We start from the raw sequence: 20,340 nt of genomic DNA, 5'->3' as shown, positions 1-20,340 counted from the left end.
TAAGGTTTTGTACACTCAGTGTATAATATACTTCATGAAATCTATTAATTAATCTTGGTAGCTACTCGTTTTCCGGAGACCAGTCAGACCAGACACACCCGTAAGAAAGAGGGAGGGCAGATGAAGGCAGAAGATACTAAGGCCTCTGTGGAGAGAATGATGAAAGAGTGGAGTAAAACCCACCCCAGCACCACAAATAGCAGCTGTGGGATACCCCTCCTGCAGTACCCCCTCCACAGTGTTCCATAGTGTTGCATCTCAAGCTCCTCCCCAAAGCCCATCTTCAGAAAGTAGGAGTGCTGATCTACTATCAGTTGCCTTTTAGATAATAATGAATAGATAAGAACGGAAAGGGGATACCTGATCCTAGATCAGCACAGGTCCAGGATCCTCTCTCTGTCTCACTGATCAACAGCTCACAAAAAGTCACTAAAGTGCTCTCACAAACAAAGCTAGCTTACTAACTAATTACCTTTCAACCCCGATAAGCGCTTCAGGAAGAGACAGAAAATAATCGATGAGAACTGAGGAACATCTTGGGTTCATATGGGTGTTTGTTCACACTCACTCCATCAGATACGGTATAACCCATCGCTGAATTCATTAATACCTAAAGATGAGTGTCTTCTAAAACCAAGTAATTTGATGAAAGATAAGGCAAAATGTGTGTGTCCAAAAAGATGCAGGTGCATATGTTGTGCTTGATTGAGAGGGTGTGTGTGTGTGTGTGTCCGGACACTGTGTCTGTGTTTCACTGTCAGAGTGTGTGGCTGCATGTCTGTGTTTCTATGCTGTGTGTGGTGTATAGCTTTTCCTGTCTTCAGGTCTTCGTAGTCAGTACTTGGGTACTTTGGTGTAGTCCTCCTGGACAACACTCTTACACAGGCACATAGACAGGATCATTCCCAGAAGCTGGAGGACGAAACAACTGGGTTAGTTATGCTAAAAGCGCACGCACGCACACGTGCACACACACACGTGCACACACACACGTGCACACACACACGTACACACACGCGCACACGCACACACACACGCACACGCACACGCACACGCACACACACACACACACACACACACGCACGCCCACACACGGCAAGCACACATACAAGCATGAAAACCAAAACTAGCATACACAAAGAGAACCACAATAGGCGCAGAAACAGGGTAGGGCACCGTAGACCTCCTATTATTAATCTTGAAGGTGCAGGATGCATACACATTCATACCTCACATGATGAGGGACTGTGTGTGGGGATGTATGTAATGTGTGTGTGAGGGCCTGTGTGTGTGTGCGATACCTCAATGACTGCCACTCCAACACAGATTCCAAGAATAACTCCACAGTTCTCCAGAAGCCAGCCCTCCACACTATGCATGCAGCCCTGTAGAGAGAGGGGGGAGGGAGAGAGAGCGAGAGAGACAGATATATAATTTTAGAAATCCTTTAATGGCACAATCCAGGTAATGTACATACCATACACAGTGGCGACTCGTCATTCAGGGCAGCTTTGAGCCCCACATTTTTTGCCCAAAAAATTAAATAGATTGAAGTCGGAAGTTTACATACACTTAGGTTGGAGTCATTAAAACTTGTTTTTCAACCACTCCACAAATTTCTTGCTAACAAACTATAGTTTTGGCAAGTCGGTTAGGACATCTACTTTGTGCATGACACAAGTCATTTTTACAACAATTGTTTACAGACAGATTATTTAACTTATAATTCACTGTACCACAATTCCAGTGGGTCAGAAGATAACATACACTAAGTTGACTGTGCCTTTAAACAGCTTGGAAAATTCCAGAAAATTATGTCCTGGCTTCAGAAGCTTCTGATAGGCTAATTGACATCATTTGAGTCAATTGGAGGTGTACCTGTGGATGTATTTCAAGGCCTACCTTTCAACTCAGTGCCTCTTTGCTTGACATCCTGGGAAAATCAAAAGAAATCAGCCAAGACCTCAGAAAAAAATTGTAGACCTCCACAAGTCTGGTTCATCCTTGGGAGCAATTTCCAAATGCCTGAAGGTACCACGTTCATCTGTACAAACAATAGTACGCAAGTATAAACACCATGGGACCACGCAGCCATCATACCGCTCAGGAAGGAGACTCGTTCTGTCCCCTAGAGATGAACGTACTTTGGTACGAAAAGTGCAAATCAATCCCAGAACAACAGCAAAGGACCTTGTGAAGATGCTGGAGGAAACAGGTACAAAAGTATCTATATCCACATTAAAACGAGTCCTATATCGACATAACCTGAAAGGCCGCTCAGCAAGGAAGAAGCCACTGCTCCAAAACCGGCATAAAAAAGCCAGACTACGATTTGCAACTGCACATGGGGACAAAGATTGTACTTTTTGGAGAAATGTCCTCTGGTCTGATGAAATTGAAATAGAACTGTTTGGCAATAATGACCATCGTTATGTTTGGCGGAAAAATGGGGAGGCTTGTTAGCCGAAGAACACCATCCCAACTGTAAAGCACGGGGGTGGCAGCATCATGTTGTGGGGGTGCTTTGCTGCAGGAGGGACTGGTGGACTTCACAAAATAGATGGCATCATGGGGAGAAAAATTATGTGGATATATTGAAGCAACATCTCAAGACATCAGTCAGGAAGTTAAAGCTTGGTTGCAAATGGGTCATCCAAATGGACAATGACCCCAAGCAGACTTCCAAAGTTGTGGCAAGATGGCTTAAGGACAACAAAGGCAAGGTACTGGAGTGGCCAACACAAAGCCCTGACCTCCATCCTATAGAAAATTTGTGGGCAGAACTGAAAAAGCGTGTGCAAGGAGGCCTACAAACCTGACTCAGTTACACCAGCTCTGTCAGGAGGAATGGGCCAAAATTCACCCAACTTATTGTGGGAAGCTTGTGGAAGGCTACCCGAAATGTTTGACCCAAGTTAAACAATTTAAAGGCAATGCTACCAAATACTAATTGAGTGTAGGTAAACTTCTGGGGAATGTGATGAAAGAAATAAAAGCTGAAATAAATAATTTTCTCTACTATTATTCTGACATTTCACATTCTTAAAATAAAGTGGTGATCCTAACTGACCTAAGACAGGGAATTTTTACTAGGATTAAATGTCACAAATTGTGAAAAACTGAGTTTAAATGTATTTGGCTAAGGTGTATGTAAACTTCCAACTTCAACTGTACATACTCTACCGTTCAAAAGTTTGGGGTCACTTAGAAATGTCCATGTTTTTTTGTCCATTAAAATAACATCAAATTGATCAGAAATACAGTGTAGACATTTTTAATGTTGTAAATGACTATTGTAGCTGGAAACGTCAGATTTTTTTATGGAATATCTACATAGTCGTACAGAGGCCCATTATCATCAACCATCACTCCTGTGTTCCAATGGCACATTGTGTTAGCTAATCCAAGTTTATCATTTTAAAAGGCTAATTGATCATTAGAAAACTCTTTTGCAATTATGTTAGCACAGCTGAAAACTGTTGTCCTGTTTAAAGAAGCAATAAAACTGGCCTTCTTCAGACTAGTTGAGTATCTGGAGCATTAGCATTTCTTCTGAAACTCATCAGTCTATTCTTGTTATGAGAAATGAAGGCTATTCCATGCGAGAAATTGCCAAGACACTGAAGATCTCGTACATCGCTGTGTACTACTCCCTTCACAGAACAGCGCAAACTCTCTCTAACCAGAATAGAAAGACGAGTGGGAGGCCCCGGTGCACAACTGAGCAAGAGGACAAGTACATTAGAGTGTCTAGTTTGAGAAACAGACGCCTCACAAGTCCTTAACCGGCAGCTTCATTAAATAGTACCCACAAATCACCAGTCTCAATGTCAACAGTGAAGAGGCAACTCCGGGATGCTGGCCTTCTAGGCAGAGTTCCTCTGTCCATTGTCTGTGTTCTTTTGCCCATCTTAATCTTTTATTTTTATTGGCCAGTCTGAGATATGACTTTTTCTTTGCAACTCTGCCTAGAAGGCCAGCATCCCGGAGTCTCTTCAGAATTCTCCTGAAGAGAGAGATTGAGAGAAATAGAGAGGGGAGAGAAATAGATACAGGGAGAGAGAGGGAGAGAGAGACAGAGGTGTGGAGAAAGAGGTATGAATAAAGGGATGATCCAAACGAGTCAGGACACAGAGCGCTCTCCAAACACCACTGTTGTCTTTGGACGAGGCTCAGTGCAGCATGCATACCGGTGTGTGTGTGTGTTGTCTTTGGCGGGGCCTGTAGAGCGGTAGAATAACAACCAGAGGCTGGCTGGAAAGAGAGAACATAAAAAGGATCCCTCTATAATAACAGTCCAACAGCCTTACGGGAAAACATAGGAAACATTCATCGGCCCTCTGCTGTGTGTGTGTCTCTGCTGTGTGAATAGAGGCCTTTACTCAACACAAACAACAGGGATTGCTGCTGTCAACATACAGTAGCAGGGTGATTAAGTACTACTGTAGTCCTGCCTTACTGAATTACCATCTGGGACATGACTGGGTTGCTGTCGGATGGTCAGATGGGGTCTGATTAGATTCATATAGGAATACAACTTTGTAATGAGATGAGACAGACCTTTGCTAAAAATACATTTCCTGTTCAAATTAAATATAAACAGAGAAGTTTTGCTATGGTTTGCCCTAATGAACAAGAGCCAGGGTGTGGTTCATATACAGGCAGGTCAGCAGACAGGTGTTCACAGAGCCCAGCCTCCTTGACATCTGTCCCTCTCCCTCCCTCCATACTATTTTGTATACAGGAAGGTCAGCAGACAGGTGTTCACAGAGCCCAGCCTCCTTGACATCTGTCCCTCTCCCTCCCTCCATACTATTTCGTATACAGGAAGGTCAGCAGACAGGTGTTCACAGAGCCTAGTCTCCTTGACATCTGTCGCCCTCCCTCCTTCCATACCGTTTCGTAGACTGGCAGATCGGTAGAGCATGGTCTAATGTCAGTCCCCCCTCTCCCATCCTCGCTCTTTAGCTCTCCCTCCCTTCCCCCTCTCTCCAACATACTGTTTTTGTAGACAGGCAGGTCAGTAGACAGGTGTTCACACAGCCTACTCCTTGACATCTGTCCCCCCCTCTCTCCATCTCCCTCCTTCAACATACCTTTTCGTAGACCGGCAGGTCGTTGGACAAGTGTTCACAGAGCCCTGTCTCCTTGACATCAGTCCCGGGCAGGGTTTCGTTCCGACAGGAGCAGGGGTACATGGAGACAGAACTGTTCCTGATCCATACATTCTCCGACCAGTTGCCTGGGCCAGTCCAACCACAGCACTTCATCTGGAAGGTGGGAAGGGGGGTGGAGGCAGGACAGGGAGGAGGGAAGAGGATGGGGGAGAGAGAGAGGGGGATTGGCAGAAAGAAAGAACAAAAGAAATAGGGAGAGAAAGCATGATTCATATGTACCAGTTAAATTCTTTGCTGAAACCCAACACTCCTTGCCTGATGCTCGCATGAACATTATGGCGTGATAGGCTTGGCAGGAGAGCCAGATATGCAAGAATGAACACGGGAGGGGGATGTTAAAGTGGAAACCTTTTGAATAAATAGCGCCGTGAGAGTGCTTGTGCTTTTGAAAGCACAGTATCACATTCAGTTGACAACTGAACTATACTGAACAAAAATATAAATGCAAATGAAACAATTTCAAAGATGTTGCTGACTTACAGTTCATATAAGGAAATCAGTAAATTTAAATCAATTCATTAGGCACTAATCTATGGATTTCACATGACTGGGCTGGGGTGCAGCCATTGGTGGGCCTGGGAGACAGGCCCATACAATCATAATGAGTTTTACATCACAAGAAGGGTGTATTTCAGACAGAAATACTCCTCCGCACCCCCTCTGATGATCCCGCAGGTGAAGAAGCCGGATGTGGACGTCCTGGGTTGGCGTGGTCACACGTGGTCTGCGATTGTGATGCAAATTCTCTAAAGCGACATTGAATGCGGCTTATGGTAGAGAAATTAACATTCAATTCTCTGGCAAATGCTCTGGTGGACATTCCTGCAGTCAGCATGCCAATTGCTTGTTCCCTCAAAACTTGAGACATCCGTGGCATTGTGTTGTTTTGACAAAACTGCACATTTAGAGTGGCCTTTTATTGACCCAAGCACAAGGTGCACATGTTTAACCTCACTAGGGTAGGGGGCACTATTTTCACCTCCGGATGAAAAGCGTACCCAAAGTAAACTGCCTGCTACTCAGGCCCAGAAGCTAGGAGATGCATATAATTAGTAGATTTGGATAGAAAACACTCCAACAGTTTCTAAAACTGTTAAAATCATTTCTGTGAGTATAACAGAACTGAAATGGCAGGCGAAAACCTGAGGAAAATCCATCCAGGAAGTGCCATTATTTTGAAATAGCTGTTTTTCCAATGAAAGCTTTTCCACCATTTAAAGGGATAGGACCCACATTCCATTCCCTATGGCTTCCACTAGTTGTGAACAGTCTTTAGACATTGTTTCAGGCTTTTATTCTGAAAAATGAGGGAGAATGACAACTTTGAGTCAGTGGATAGTGGGATGTCCCCAGAGCTGTTTCCTGCGCATGACCTTTCTAGTTTTTCTTTTATATTGACGACGCTATTGTCCGGTTGAAATATTATCGATTATTTAGGCTAAAAACAACCAGAGGATTGATTGTAAACATCGTTTGACATGTTTCTACGAACTTTATGGATACTATTTGGAACTTTCTTCTGCCTTTTGTGACCGCATTTGAGCCATTGGATTACTGAACAAAATGCGCCAACAAAATTGAGGTTTTTGGATATAAAGAGGGACTTTATCGAACAAAACTAACATTTATTGTGTAACTGGGAGTCTTGTGAGTGCAACCATACGAAGATCATCAAAGGTAAGTGATTAATTTTATTGCTATTTCTGACCTTCGTGACTAATCTACTTGGCTGGTATGTAATGTTTTGTGTGCTGAGCGCTGTCCTCAGATAATCGCATGGTTTGCTTTCGCCGTAAAGCCTTTTTGAAATCTGACACGGCGGCTGGATTAACAACAAGTTAAGCTTTATTTTGATGTATTACACTTGTGATTTCATGAAAGTTAAATATTTATAGTAATTTCATTTGAATTTGGCGCTCTGCAATTTTACCGGATGTTGGCCAGGTGGGACGCTACCATCCCACACCCCCTAGAGAGGTTAATGATCATGTTGTTTAACCTGTTAGGGCTAGGGGGCAGTATTTGCACGGCCGGATAAAAAAACGTACCCGATATAATCTGGTTACTACTCCTGCCCAGTAACTAGAATATGCATATAATTGTTTGATTTGGATAGAAAACACCCTAAAGTTTCTAAAACTGTTTGAATGGTGTATGTGAGTATAACAGAACTCATATGGCAGTCAAAACCCTGAGACAAATCCTGACAGGAAACTGAAATCTGATGTGTGGATATCACTTCAAACATTTGCCATTGAAACACACAGGGGCTTGTGATTCATTTAGCACTTCCTATGGCTTCCACTAGATGTCCCCAGTCTTTACAAAGTGGTTTGAGTCTCCTACTATCAAAATTGACTGAAAGAGAGGATGTTTATCTTGGTCACAGGGGATGGGCCATTACCATTGTGACGTCGGCGCCCATGGGTACTCTCCCTTTTCGAAACGTTTTGAAAGACAATGCAACCGTCCCAATGGAATATTATTGAAGCCCTGGTTGAAAAAGCCCCTAAAGATTTATGTTATACAACGTTTGACATGTTTGAACGAACTTAAATATATTTTTTTTGCTCATTCCTGACGACAAGTCAGACGCACACGGTACATTTTCACTAGCCTTCGGAGCGCGCTAACACTATTGGGACATAAATTATAAACTTTTTTGAACAAAACTACATTTGTTATGGACCTGGGATTCCTAGAAGTGCCTTCTGATAAAGATAATCAAAGGTAAGGGATTATTTACAATAGTATTTTTGATGGTTGATCGTTCCAAGATGGCTCCAACATTTATAGCCTAGACTTTTTTTCTGGGCATACCACGTCGTTTATTGCAAAGTGTGATTTCCCAGTAAAGTTATTTTAAAATCTGGCAAAGAGATGGCATTCAAGACATGTTAATCTATAAGTCTTTGAATGACAATATTACATTTTAACAATATTTTCGAATAGTAATTTTGTAAATTGTAGCGCTGATTCATCGGAAGCATTTGAGGGAAAAGATTTTCTGAACGTCATGTGCCGATGTAAAATGCTGTTTTTATATATAAATATTAACTTTATCGAACAAAAAATGCATGTGTTGTGTAACATGATGTCCTAGGAGTGTCATCTGATGAAGGTTGTCAAAGGTTAGTGCTGCATTTAGCTGTGTTTTGGGTATTTGTGATGCATGCTAGTTGCTTTGAAAATGGCTGTGTGATTATTTCTGGCTGGGTACTCTGCTGACATAATCTAATGTTTTGCTTTTGCTGTAAAGCCTTTTTGAAATCGGACAACGTGGTTCGATTCAGGAGAGGTGTATCTATAAAACGGTGTAAAATAGTCATATGTTTTAGAAATTGAAGTTATAGCATTTATGAGGTTTTGCATTTAGCGCGACGCGATTCCACTGGCTGTTGATTAGGGTGGGACGCAAGCGTCCCACTGGCCCAGACAGGTTAATCAGCTTCAGGTGGATGGATTATATTGACAAAAGAGAAATGCTCACTAACAGGGATGTAAACAAATTTGTGCACAACATTTGAGAGAAATAAGCTTTTTCTGCGCATTGAACATTTCGGGGATCTTTTATTCAGCTCATGAAACATGGGACCAGCACTTTACATGTTGGGTTTCTATTGTTGTTCAGTGTAAATATCAATGTTGATAAAGTGGAAACTAAGGTAGGTCCAGTTACTCACCGTCCTCTGTACATAGTCCCAGGTGTGTTCTGTGGTCCTGTTCTGACCAGTGTAGTTGACCAACATCCCCTTGATGATGTTGGACATCTCATGCTTCAGCTGCATAGGGAGACAAAGGAAATAATACATGCTTGAGCTAATTTAACTTTTAAAGTTAGGACAATAAAAGGTACTAATATTATCTAGGCATGATGCACTAATATTATGAGACCTGAATATAGCACAGAGCATGGGTAATAACGCACACATAAACAGCACAATGTCAGTCTTTCTATATACAAATAATGACAACAAGCTATACACTAAGAGTACAAAACATTAGGAACACCTGCTCTTTTCATGGAATAGACTGACCAGGTGAATCCAGGTGAAAGCTATGATCCCTTATTGATGTCACTTGTTTACTCCACTTCAATCAGTGTAGATGACAGGGAAGGGACAGGTTAAAGAAGTATTTTTGAGCCTTGAGACATTTTAGACATGGATTGTGTTTGTGTGCCATTGAGAGTGAATTGGTAAGACAAAAGATTGAAGTGCCTTTGAACGAGGAATGGTATTCGGTGCCAGGCTGGGTTTTTCACGCTCAACAGTTTCCCGTGTGTATCCAGAATGGTCCACCACCCAAAGGACATCCAGCCAACTTGATACAACTGTGGGAAGCATTGGAGTCAAAATGGGCCAGCATCCCTGTGGAATGCTTTCGACACCCTGTAGAGTCCATGCCCCGACTAATTTAGGCTGTTCTGAGGGCAAAAGGGGGTGCAACTCAATATTAGGAAGGTGTTCCTAATGTTTTGTACACTCAGTGTATATTACAGGGCCACATGGTAGGGAGGCAGGGGAGTTGTGCCTAGCCTACATGCCTTAATAGGGGAGGAGAGGTGAGGGAGCCCAACCCTGTTCTGGGAAAGTGTGCCACCCTGCCCTGGCCTGTGGTAAACCCTAAACACAGAGCGCAAGCATGCACACACACGCACACACACACACGAACAGCCATAGCAACCCCCACCTATCGTGAGTCATGGGAACGGCCGAGCTAACAGAACTCAAACCGGTCAGATCGGCTCAAACAAAACACTCCCGTTTGTTCACACACACACATCCAATTTCACCCATTAGCCTACTCTTCTTTCTTCTATAAAACAAGAATCACAGGTCCAAACAAGTTGATATGAAATCTTGAATATCATTATTCTACCTCGATTTTGAGTTAAACAATTAAATAAAAGCTTCCTCCTTGAGCTTGTGCAATTTGAAATAGCTCAAACTCAAGTTTGTATCTATGCTGTTTTAATGTTAGAGTTACAGTAGATATACAGTTGACCAACCCTTGTGGTGCTGCTAGTGCCCCTCTCCCACCTATAGGGGGCGACGTGCCATCATACACCGTGATGGCACGTCTCCATCCCCATGCTGTCATTTCACCAGCCGCTCAGAGTTGGCAAGCGTCACGACAGAGCTGGAAACACATTTCACAAGCAAATGCCTTCCACATTGTCCCCCCTCCACAACCTTTCCCACCCCTCACCCCCACCCCAGTAGAAGCGGAACTACCTGTATGAACTGCTCACAATGAAAACATACAACACCACAGTACAGCAATACACGCATCCTCTGCAGATTTCACACATTTCTCTCTCAACCCCACCTGCTCTCAGTCTCCCAGTCTTTCACTTTCCACTGGTATCACTCATGGGTTGCAGTCCGATTCTCTACTCTTCACCCAGTGGTGTCTACTCGTTCAATCCCCCCTAAAAACACTGCACTGGAGCAAGCATGGCTGGAGGAAGTTTCCACCATATTTCTTAAATCCTTTTAAATCCATAAGTGGAAGTACACGAGTGTACACTTCCGGAGAAGGGTCGAGAATCAGAACTCAACCGTTGATTCATCACAGAACAATGCTTCACTCCTGGCACACCCTGTTCCTGTTACACTAACTGTCCATTCCATCACAGTCAGGGGTCAGAGGGGGGATTCTGAGAAGGCCTTCCCAGGAGTCAGGGAAGGTACAGCTGTGTAGGGGGGAGTGGGAATGCAAGGTATGTCCCAGCTGCGAGGCCAAGAGAGGGAAGGAGAAGGGGGGAGAGCGGGACTTGGGAGATGGGGTGGGAGAGGGGCAGGGATTGGGAAAGGGAGAGGGGGGAAAGGAAGGCAAAGAGGGAGAAGGATTAAGGGGGGTGGGAGAGGGATGACGGGAGAGGCGGTAGAAGAGTGAGGCAGAGGGAGGTGAAGATGGAGAGAGTGTGGGGTAGAAAGAACAGGGAAGGACATAGGGAGGAAGGTATAACTCACCCGGTCTCTCTGAAAGTAGATGAGCACCCCAGCGGTTACCTGGGCAATGAGGATGAGCAGGAGGCAGGTGAAGTACTGGGGAGAGACAGACAGAGAGCATAATGGGAAAGTGAGTTTGACAGGTTCATTATAACAGTTCAAAACAACAATGGTCTAGTTTGCATGACACAGGCCAAACCAAGTTTTACAGAGAATGTTAATCAATGTTATTGACTTGAAATGTTAGTTAGTTAAAAAAAATCAATGTTCATGCTCAAGTTAGAGTATAGTAGTAGTCAATCTGAAATGGAATCTCAGAAGTTGAATGGACACTGAAATAAGGTAAGTCATTTGAAATGTTTTCGCAGAAGTAGAGCATGGCTGACCTCACTACACCCCTGAAGCTCCCAGGTTTATCTCCCTGTAACCCCGCATGGCCGATTAATTAGGGCCGATTACAAGTTTTCATAACAATCGGTAATCGTCATTTTTGAATGCCGATTATGGCCGATTACATTGCAGTCCGCGGGGAGACTGCATGGCAGGCTGACCAACTGTTATGTGAGTGCAGCAAGGAGCCAAGGTAATTTGCTAGCTAGCATTAAACGTATCTTATAAAAAACAATCAATCTTAACCTCTTATTTGTAGGGGGCAGTATTTTCACGTTCGGATGAAATACGTGCCCATATTAAACTGCCTCCTACTCAAACTCAGAAGCTAGGATATGCATATTATTAGTAGATTTGGATAGAAAACACTCTGAAGTTTCTAAAACTGTTTGAATGATGTCTGTGAGTATAACAGAACTCATATGGCAGGCAAAAACCTGACGAAAAATCCTACCAGGAAGTGGAAATCTGATGTGTGGACTCTTTTCAAGTCATTGCCTATCGAACACACAGTGACTCAGTAATCATTGTGCACTTCCTAAGGCTTCCACTAGATGTCAACAGTCTTTAGAAAGTTGTTTGAGGCATCTACGATGAACAGAGTCCGAACGAGAAGGCTGGGAAGTTGTAGACCCAGGGAAGGACATCAGTTCATTGGCGCGCATTCACATGATGAGGTAGCTGTGTTCCAAAACGTTTTCAAGACACTGGAATCGTCCGGTTGGAATATTACTGAATTTTCACGTTCTAAAGGCCCTACAGATTGATGTTTTACAACGTTTGACATGTTTGATCGAACGTAAATAGATTTTATTTTAACTTTCGTCGTGACATTTTCCGCGCGCTTCCTACATTTGGAGTAGCTGAACTGAACGCGCGAACAACAAGGAGCTATTTGGACATAAATTATGGAGTTTATCGAACAAAACAACATTTATTATGGACCTGGGAATTCCTGGAAGTGCCTTCTGATGAAGATCATCAAAGGTAAGTGAATATTTCTAATGCTATTTAATATTTTAGATGACTCCAAAATGGCGGCTATCTGTATTGCCTAGTGTATTTTTCTGAGCGCAGTTTTCAGATTATTGCAAAGTGTGCTTTCCCAGTAAAGTTATTTTGAAATCTGTCAATGCGGTTGCATAAAGGAGATGTTCATCTATAATTCTTTGAATGACAGTTTAATATTTTATCAACGTTTATGACGAGTATTTTTGTAAATTGTTGTGCTGATCCACCGGCAGTATTTGAGGGAAAATATTTTCTGAACGTCACGCGCCAATGTAAAATGCTGTTTTTAGATATAAATATCAACTTTATCGAACAAAAAATGCATGTATTGTGTAACATGATGTCCTAGGAGTGTCATCTGATGAAGATCGTCAAAGGTTAGTGCTTCATTTAGCTGTGTTTTGGGTATTTGTGATGCATGCTAGTTGCTTGGAAAATGGCTGTGTGGTTATTTGTGTCTATGTACTCTCCTAACATAATCTAATGTTTTGCTTTCGCTGTAAAGCCTTTTTGAAATCGGACAACGTGGTTCGATTCAGGAGAAGTGTATCTATAAAATGGTGTAAAATAGTCCTATGTTTGAGAAATTGAAGTTATTAGATTTGTGGTTTTGAATCTGGCGCTCTGATTTTTCACTGGCTATTGTCAAACTCAGTCCCGGTTACAGGATCGTTGTCGTAAGAATTAACATAAGCACTAGTTAACTACACATGGTTGATGATATTATTAGTTTAACTAGCTTGTCCTGCGTTGCAAATAATCAACGTGGTGCCTGTTAATTTATCATCGAATCACAGCTTACTTCGACAAACGGGTGACGATTTAACAAAGCGCATTCGCAAAAAAAGCACAGTCTTTGCACCAATGGACCTAACCATAAACATCAATGCCTTTCATAAATGCCTTTCACAAGTATATTTTTTTTAAACCTGCATAAATTCATGTTAGCAGGCAATATTAAGTAGGGAAATTGTGTCACTTCTCTTGCGTTCAGTGCAAGCAGAGTCAGGGTATATGCAGCAGTGTAGGCCGCCTGGCTCGTTGCGAACTGTGTGAAGACCATTTTTTCCGAACAAGACCGTAATTAATTTGCCAGGATTTGACATAATTATGACATAACATTGATGGTTGTGCAATGTAACAGCAATATTTAGACTTATGGATGTCACCCGTTCGATAAAATACGGAACGGTTCCGTATTTCACAGAAAGAATAATCGTTTTGTTTTTTAAATGATAGTTTCCGGATTTGACCATATTAATGACCTAAGGCTTGTATTTCTGTGTGTTTATTACATGATAATTAAGTCTATGATTTGATAGAGCAGTCTGACTGAGCGGTGGTAGGCAGCAGCAGGCTCGTAAACATTCATTCATACAGCACTTTTCTGCGTTTGCCAGCAGCTCTTCGCAATGCTTGAAGCACAGTGCTGTTTATGACTTCAAGCCTATCAACTCCTGAGATTAGGCTGGAAATACTATAGTCCCTATAAGAACATCCAATAGTCAAAGGTATATGAAATACAAATGGTATAGAGAGAAATAGTCCTATAATTCCTATAATAACTACAACCTAAAACTTCTTAACTGGGAATATTGAAGACTCATGTTAAAAGGAACCACCAGCTTTGTTCTCATGTTCTGAGCAAGGAACTTAAGCGTTAGCTTTTTTACATGGCATATATTGCACTTTTACTTTCTTCTCCAACAATGTGTTTTTGCATTATTTTAACCAAATTGAACATGTTTCATTATTTATTTGAGACTAAACAGATTTGTATTTATGTATTAAATTAACTTAAAATAAAAGTGTTCATTCAGTATTGTTGTAATTGTCATTATTACAAATATATATATCTCAATCGGCCGATTAATCGGTATCGTTTTTTTGGGGTCCTCCAATAATCGGTATCGGCGTTGAAAAATCATAATCATTCGACCTCTAGTCTATACACACTTCCATAACAAATCAAGGCCGCCAAATAACAATTGAAGACCCAAGAGTCAATGCGTAATTCGAAATGTGAAACTTTAGGTTTAGCATTAGCGTGTTAGTAGTGGTGTTGTGTGTACAGTGGCAATTCCAAAGGGTTCACATACTTTTTCTTATCTGGATTTCTGCATAAATTGGTCATAAAAGTTGATCTTTGCAGGAGAATGTAAGGCTATCTGTCCGCCAATTGAAGCTCAACAGAAGTTGGGTGATGCAACAGGACAACGACCCAAAACACAGAAGTAAATCAACAACAGAATGGCTTCAACTGAAGAAAATATGCCTTCTGGAGTGACCCAGTCATAGTCCTGACCTCAACCCAATTGAGATGCTGTGGCATGACCTCAAGAGAACGGTTCACACCAGACATCCCAAGAATATTGCAGTTTTGAGACTGCATGTCTGATCCGCAACTACAGAAAACGTTTGGTTGAGGTTATAGCTGCCAAAGTAGGGTCAACCAGTTATTAAATCCAATGGTTCACATACTTTTCCCACCCTGCACTGTGAATGTTTATACGGTATGTTCAATAAAGACATGAAAAAGTATCATTGTTTGTGTGTTATTAGTTTAAGCAGACTGTTTGTCTATTGTTGTGACTTAGATGAAGATCAAATTTGATGACCAATTTATGCAGAAATCTTAGGTAATTGCAAAGGTTTCACATCATATTTCCACTTCATATTACTCGGTGTGTGTGTTTACTCACCAGGCCCAGCAGGCAGCGTATCTCATAGATGGCTCCTATACAGCCCAGGAAGCCCATGGCCATGGAGAGAGACCCCACACTGATGAAAATGTAGGACACTACCTTCAGGGTGGTAGAGGATTCCTCTGTAGGGAAGACATAGTGGAAAAGGTAAACCCTCAGCCCACAACAGACCATACACTAAACCAGAATCCATATTACCCACTAGCTAAAATCAGGCCTACTCCTGGACTAAAAGGTATGCTCAACTAAAAAGGTATGCACATGTGGCAGGTGAAGTACCATCTAACCTGTGCATTCAGTAGTACCATAGTCAAGCAAAGCAATGCGGCCTGCCACAGACCAGGGCTCAAATGAGGCATTCTAAACAGTCTAGCAATTCTCTGTTCTTCACAAGTTTGAATGGCCCACCAAAGCAAAGGAGGAGATACAGCGCATTCACAAAGTATTGAGAACCCTTGTTGTTTTCCACATAATGTTACATTACAGCCTTATTTTAAAATGAATTAAATATTTTTTACCATCATCAGTTTACACACAATACTCCATAATGACAAAGCAAAAACAGTTTTTTAAAATGTTTTGCTAATTTATGTAAAAAAAATAAAAACGGAAATGTCACATTTCACATAAGTATTCAGAACCTTTACTCAGTACTTGGTTGAAGCACCTTTGGCAGCGATTACAGCCTCGAGTCTTCTTGGGAATGACGCTACAGGCTTGGCACACCTGTATTTGGGGAGTTTCTCCCATTCTTCTCTGCAGATCCTCTCAAGGTCTGTCAGCGTCGCTGCACAGCTATTTTCAGGTCCCTCCAGAGATGTTGGATTGGGTTCAAGTCCGAGCTCTGGCTGGGCCACTAAAGGACATTCAAAGACTTTTCCCGCAGCCACTCCTGCATTGTCTTGGCTGTGTGCTTTGGGTCATTGTCCTGTTGGAAGGTGAACCTTTGCCCCAGTCTGAGGTCCTGAGCGTTCTGGAGTAGGGTTTCATCAAGGATCTCTGTACTTTGCTTTGTTCATTTTTCCCTTGATCCAAACTAGTCTCCCAGTCCCTGCCGCTGAAAAACATCCAGACAGCACGATGCTGCCACCACCATGCTTCAACGTAGAAATGGTATTGGCCAGGTGATGAGCGGTGCCTGGTTTCCTCCAGACGTGATGCTTGGCATTTAGACCAAAGGGTTCAATCTTGGTTTCATCAGACCAAAGAATCTATTTTCTCATGGTCTGAGAGTCCTTTAGGTGCCTATTGGCAAACTCCAAGTGGGCTGTCATGTGCCTTTTACTGAGGAGTGGCTTCCGTCTGACCACTCTACCATAAAGGTCTGATTGGTGGAGTGCTGCAGAGATGATTGTCCTTCTGGAAGGTTATCCCATCTCCACAGAGGATCTCTGGAGCTCTGTCGGGTTCTTGGTCACCTCCCTGACCAAGGCCCTTCTCCCTTGATTGCTCAGTTTGGCCAGGCGGCCAGCTCTAGGAAGAGTGTCTTGGTGGTTCCAAACTTATTCCATTTAAGAATGTGTTCTTGGGGATCTTAAATATTGCAGAAATCTTTTGGTACCCTTCCCCAGATCTGTGCCTCGACACAATCCTGTCTCGGAGCTGGCGAGTGCCTTTCCAAATCATGTCCAATCAATTGAATTTATCACAGGTGGACTCCAAGTTGTATAAACATCTTAAGGATGATCAATGGAAACAGGATGCACCTGAGCTCCATTTCGAGTCTCATAGCAAAGGGTCTGAATACTTATGTAAATATTCTAAAAACCTGTTTTTGCTTTGTAATTTTTTATCAATTTTAGAATAAGGCTGAATACTTTCAGAAAGCGCTGTAGTTCACTTGTCTTTAGACATTTTGCATGGCTGACTGGCTGTGAGAGATAGAGACCTCTTGTCTTTTATCTCTTTCTCTCTCTTGGAGGAGGTCCAGAGAAGCTCCAGAGGCTCAATCTCTGTCTGAAATTAAGCCTGGCTCATAGCTCTGGGACACGGCTCCAAATCACTGGGGCCACGGCCAGGAGAATCAGAGAGTCCTATATACTGCATAATAACCTTTACTCAACCCTGTTCCATGAATAATAGAATTACAATATAGTCACATCAAACCAGCCAAAATGCTCTAAAGATAAAACACAATAAGTCACTTCAAAGTATTGGTTCAGAGTGCAGAATATATTAATTTCAGAACCTGCCTTTGTTAAATCAATACTGTGGCAATACCAGCCACCTTATATGAATGGTAAACTACTGTTTGTGTAGCCTATTGTTATTTTATTATTTATTTTAAAAGATAGTTGTCTTTAAAAAGTATGGTAATTTCTTATCAAGATTTGGGGAAATATCCCTGGACTGTCCATATTTGAAATGTGTATTAAATGAAGTCAATCATGATGCGTTAGGCCTATATATTGATGTTTTTTATCAAGTGAAAATGTAGTGTAATAAAGTTATTTCAAATAGCACACATATTCTTTTTCCATTGAAGGTGAAACAGCCCACTATTTCTATATTCTTATACTCTAGTCTTTTTTCACTCTTACTGGGTCCAGAACGTAGACGCAGCTGTCTAGTATCATAATCATATCATAATCACATGGCAAGGTAACATGAGAGATCAACTGCTCTATAAGAATTTTTTGTTGCAAACAACTTTGTTTTAACACGCAGGTGCATGTTATCTCCCGTTAGTATCGTTTTAAGAAATACAGCGTTAACCTGCAGGGGCACTTTAAGTTCTGCCTCTTCGTTGCAATTGACCCTACATGTCCATGAAGGATAAACAATGCCTGTATAATCATATATCTATTCTACAGTATAGCTATAGTGAAAGTAAACCAAGTCAGCGTAGTACAGTACATCACTGTGTGTATGTAGTGTGTACAGACAGACATATATAGGCTATCCCACTTCAGACAGGCAAAAACACATACATCTATACTTCATACACACACTCATAACCTACATGCATGCATATGTCAGTGGCAGTGGTTATGGGATAATGAAAAGGCCTGGGTTTCTCAGGGTGGGTCTACTACTAAGTACAGAGCAGGACATCCCATATAGACAAACTGTATGTGGCTCAGGACTATAATTTATGGGGATGCAACACACACACTGATCTATATCCAGTAAAGCCCTCTCCAATGTATGTGTGTGTTACACACATACGGCATTACAGAGCCATACTGAAATAAGCTAGTTAAAGGGCTCACACACAGAAAACACAGATCTAAGCTCCACCTGTCTTACAGCACTTGGCACCCACTGATAGGAGCCTCTCACTACAAAACACAGATTATTTGTGGAAATAGAGGAGAGAGAGGAGCAGTTGTACTGAGCACCAGTGTACTATACTGTAAGACTCAAAGCACGTGAAGCAAGGAACACAGTGGACTGACAGAGATCAGCCCAATCAAGGTTGTTGGTGACAGAAAAGTTAGCAAACAAAACAGTGAAACTTGCATGCAGACTTCATTTCACAGCTGGATACTTTCTGAAAGCAGGATCTCAAAGCCTTCAGACTACTAACTTCTCTCCGAATGCACATCTTGTCACATCTGCTCCTGCTACGCCCTCTGGCGTTCATCCGGTGTCTTCTTGACCTGCAGTTACTCCCCCTGTACACTCTCTGTCCCTCTCCCTCTCTGTGAGATTGTGTGTTTGGAGACAGGTGTGCTGGAGTCAGAGCAGATCCCTACCAGCTGCAACTCGTTCCATAATCAAGACCTCTACAAATACTTAGTCCTGCCACTTCCACTCTGCCAGATCATAATCTCTGCTCAGTCAGTTCATGATTGTGGCCATTTATGATTATTCAAGATCTGTTACTCTGCTCTGCCTGTTACCCTGCCTGACACCGTTATCCTCTCATTGCATTTACTGCTCTGTCTCTGGCTCCTGTTCCACATCTCACCACCCAACTACCTTGGATTCCCCTCAGGATCTGTTTACCCTGTTCTACTCAGCTAACTCCAACCTCAGTCTCCACATCCGAGCTTGCCCGGATCTGCACTCCATATCTATCTGTGTAACAATAAATATTTTGGTTCATTCATCCCTGTTTCCTCATCTGAGTCTGCTCTTGGGTTCCCCTGTGTCGCTCCGCGTAACACATCTGTATTCTCTAGTGGTAGCGTAGCTAAAACACAACTTTTCCCAGTTGTCAGGATGTGTTCTCTGCTCTACTCTGTCTTGTACTGTGGCACATTTCCAAGTAGGTCTCCTTCCCCTGGAACTTCCAAAATAGTTCCTCTGGTGGTTTCCACAGAAACGTACATTTAAAGAGTTTATTTCGAGGCTGCGTCCCAAATGGCACCCTATTCCCTTTCGACCAGGGCCCATAGGGTGACATTTGGAAACCAGCACCTACTCAGACTTAGGGGGAATATTTGGCATAGCAGGGTTCAATGTATAAACATTTCCAGCTAGGGCAACATATTTAGTCTGTATTCAAATACCGAATGAACGCTTAAAATGGAGTACATATTCTAATTTTAAACACAGTGATTCCACATCGAACTCAAATTCAACCTGTAAGATGGATATAATATATCACGTTTTTACCTCAACAAGATTTGGTGTAGGATACATGTAAACTGAAAAAACTTTCCCTGAGCTAAACTGATAAATGCAGCAGTTTGAGATTGAACCCAAATCCAACCCGTACAATGGATATAATACATATTTTTACCTCATAAAGTGTGTGTTTGTGTACAATGAAAAATCTTTCTATGAGCTATAATCTTTCTCTCATCTTAAAACCTCTTCGGGATAGGGGGCCGTATTTTCACGGCCGGATGAAAAACGTACCCAAATTAAACTGCCTGAATGTAGGATAAACTGCCTAGAATGTAGAATATGAATATTATTAGTAGATTTGGATAGAAACCACTCTGAAGTTTCTAAAACTGTTTGAATGATGTCTGTGAGTATAACAGAACTCATATGGCAGGCAAAAACCTGAGAAAAATCCAACCAGGAAGTGGGAAATCTGAGGTTGTAGTTTTTTCAAGTGATTGCCTTGACTGTATACAGTGACTTAGGTTTCATTTTGCACTTCCTAAAGCTTCCACTAAATGTCAACAGTCTTTAGAACCTTGT

General features: G+C 42.1%; 1 protein-coding gene across 1 annotated transcript in view; it reads right to left on the bottom strand.

Annotated features, from left to right (window-relative positions):
• Nucleotides 1-561: 561 nt before the first annotated feature.
• Nucleotides 562-20,340, bottom strand: part of LOC106573025 (CD82 antigen) — a 57,934-nt gene continuing 38,155 nt past the window's right edge. The window contains exons 4-9 of the mRNA XM_014147626.3: nt 15,238-15,362; nt 11,156-11,230; nt 8,861-8,959; nt 5,097-5,270; nt 1,302-1,385; nt 562-912 (exon numbers count right to left, since the gene is read on the bottom strand). Of these exons, the coding sequence (XP_014003101.1) occupies nt 835-912; nt 1,302-1,385; nt 5,097-5,270; nt 8,861-8,959; nt 11,156-11,230; nt 15,238-15,362 (635 nt within the window). The 3' untranslated portion in view covers nt 562-834. The remainder of the gene's footprint in view (nt 913-1,301; nt 1,386-5,096; nt 5,271-8,860; nt 8,960-11,155; nt 11,231-15,237; nt 15,363-20,340) is intronic.

This window comes from Salmo salar, chromosome 16 (genome assembly GCF_965601325.2).
Source record: "Salmo salar chromosome 16, fSalSal1, whole genome shotgun sequence".
Classification (NCBI taxonomy): domain Eukaryota; kingdom Metazoa; phylum Chordata; class Actinopteri; order Salmoniformes; family Salmonidae; genus Salmo; species Salmo salar.
Note: the sequence above shows the minus strand (reverse complement) of the source record. Positions and strands in the feature narration are given on the sequence as shown.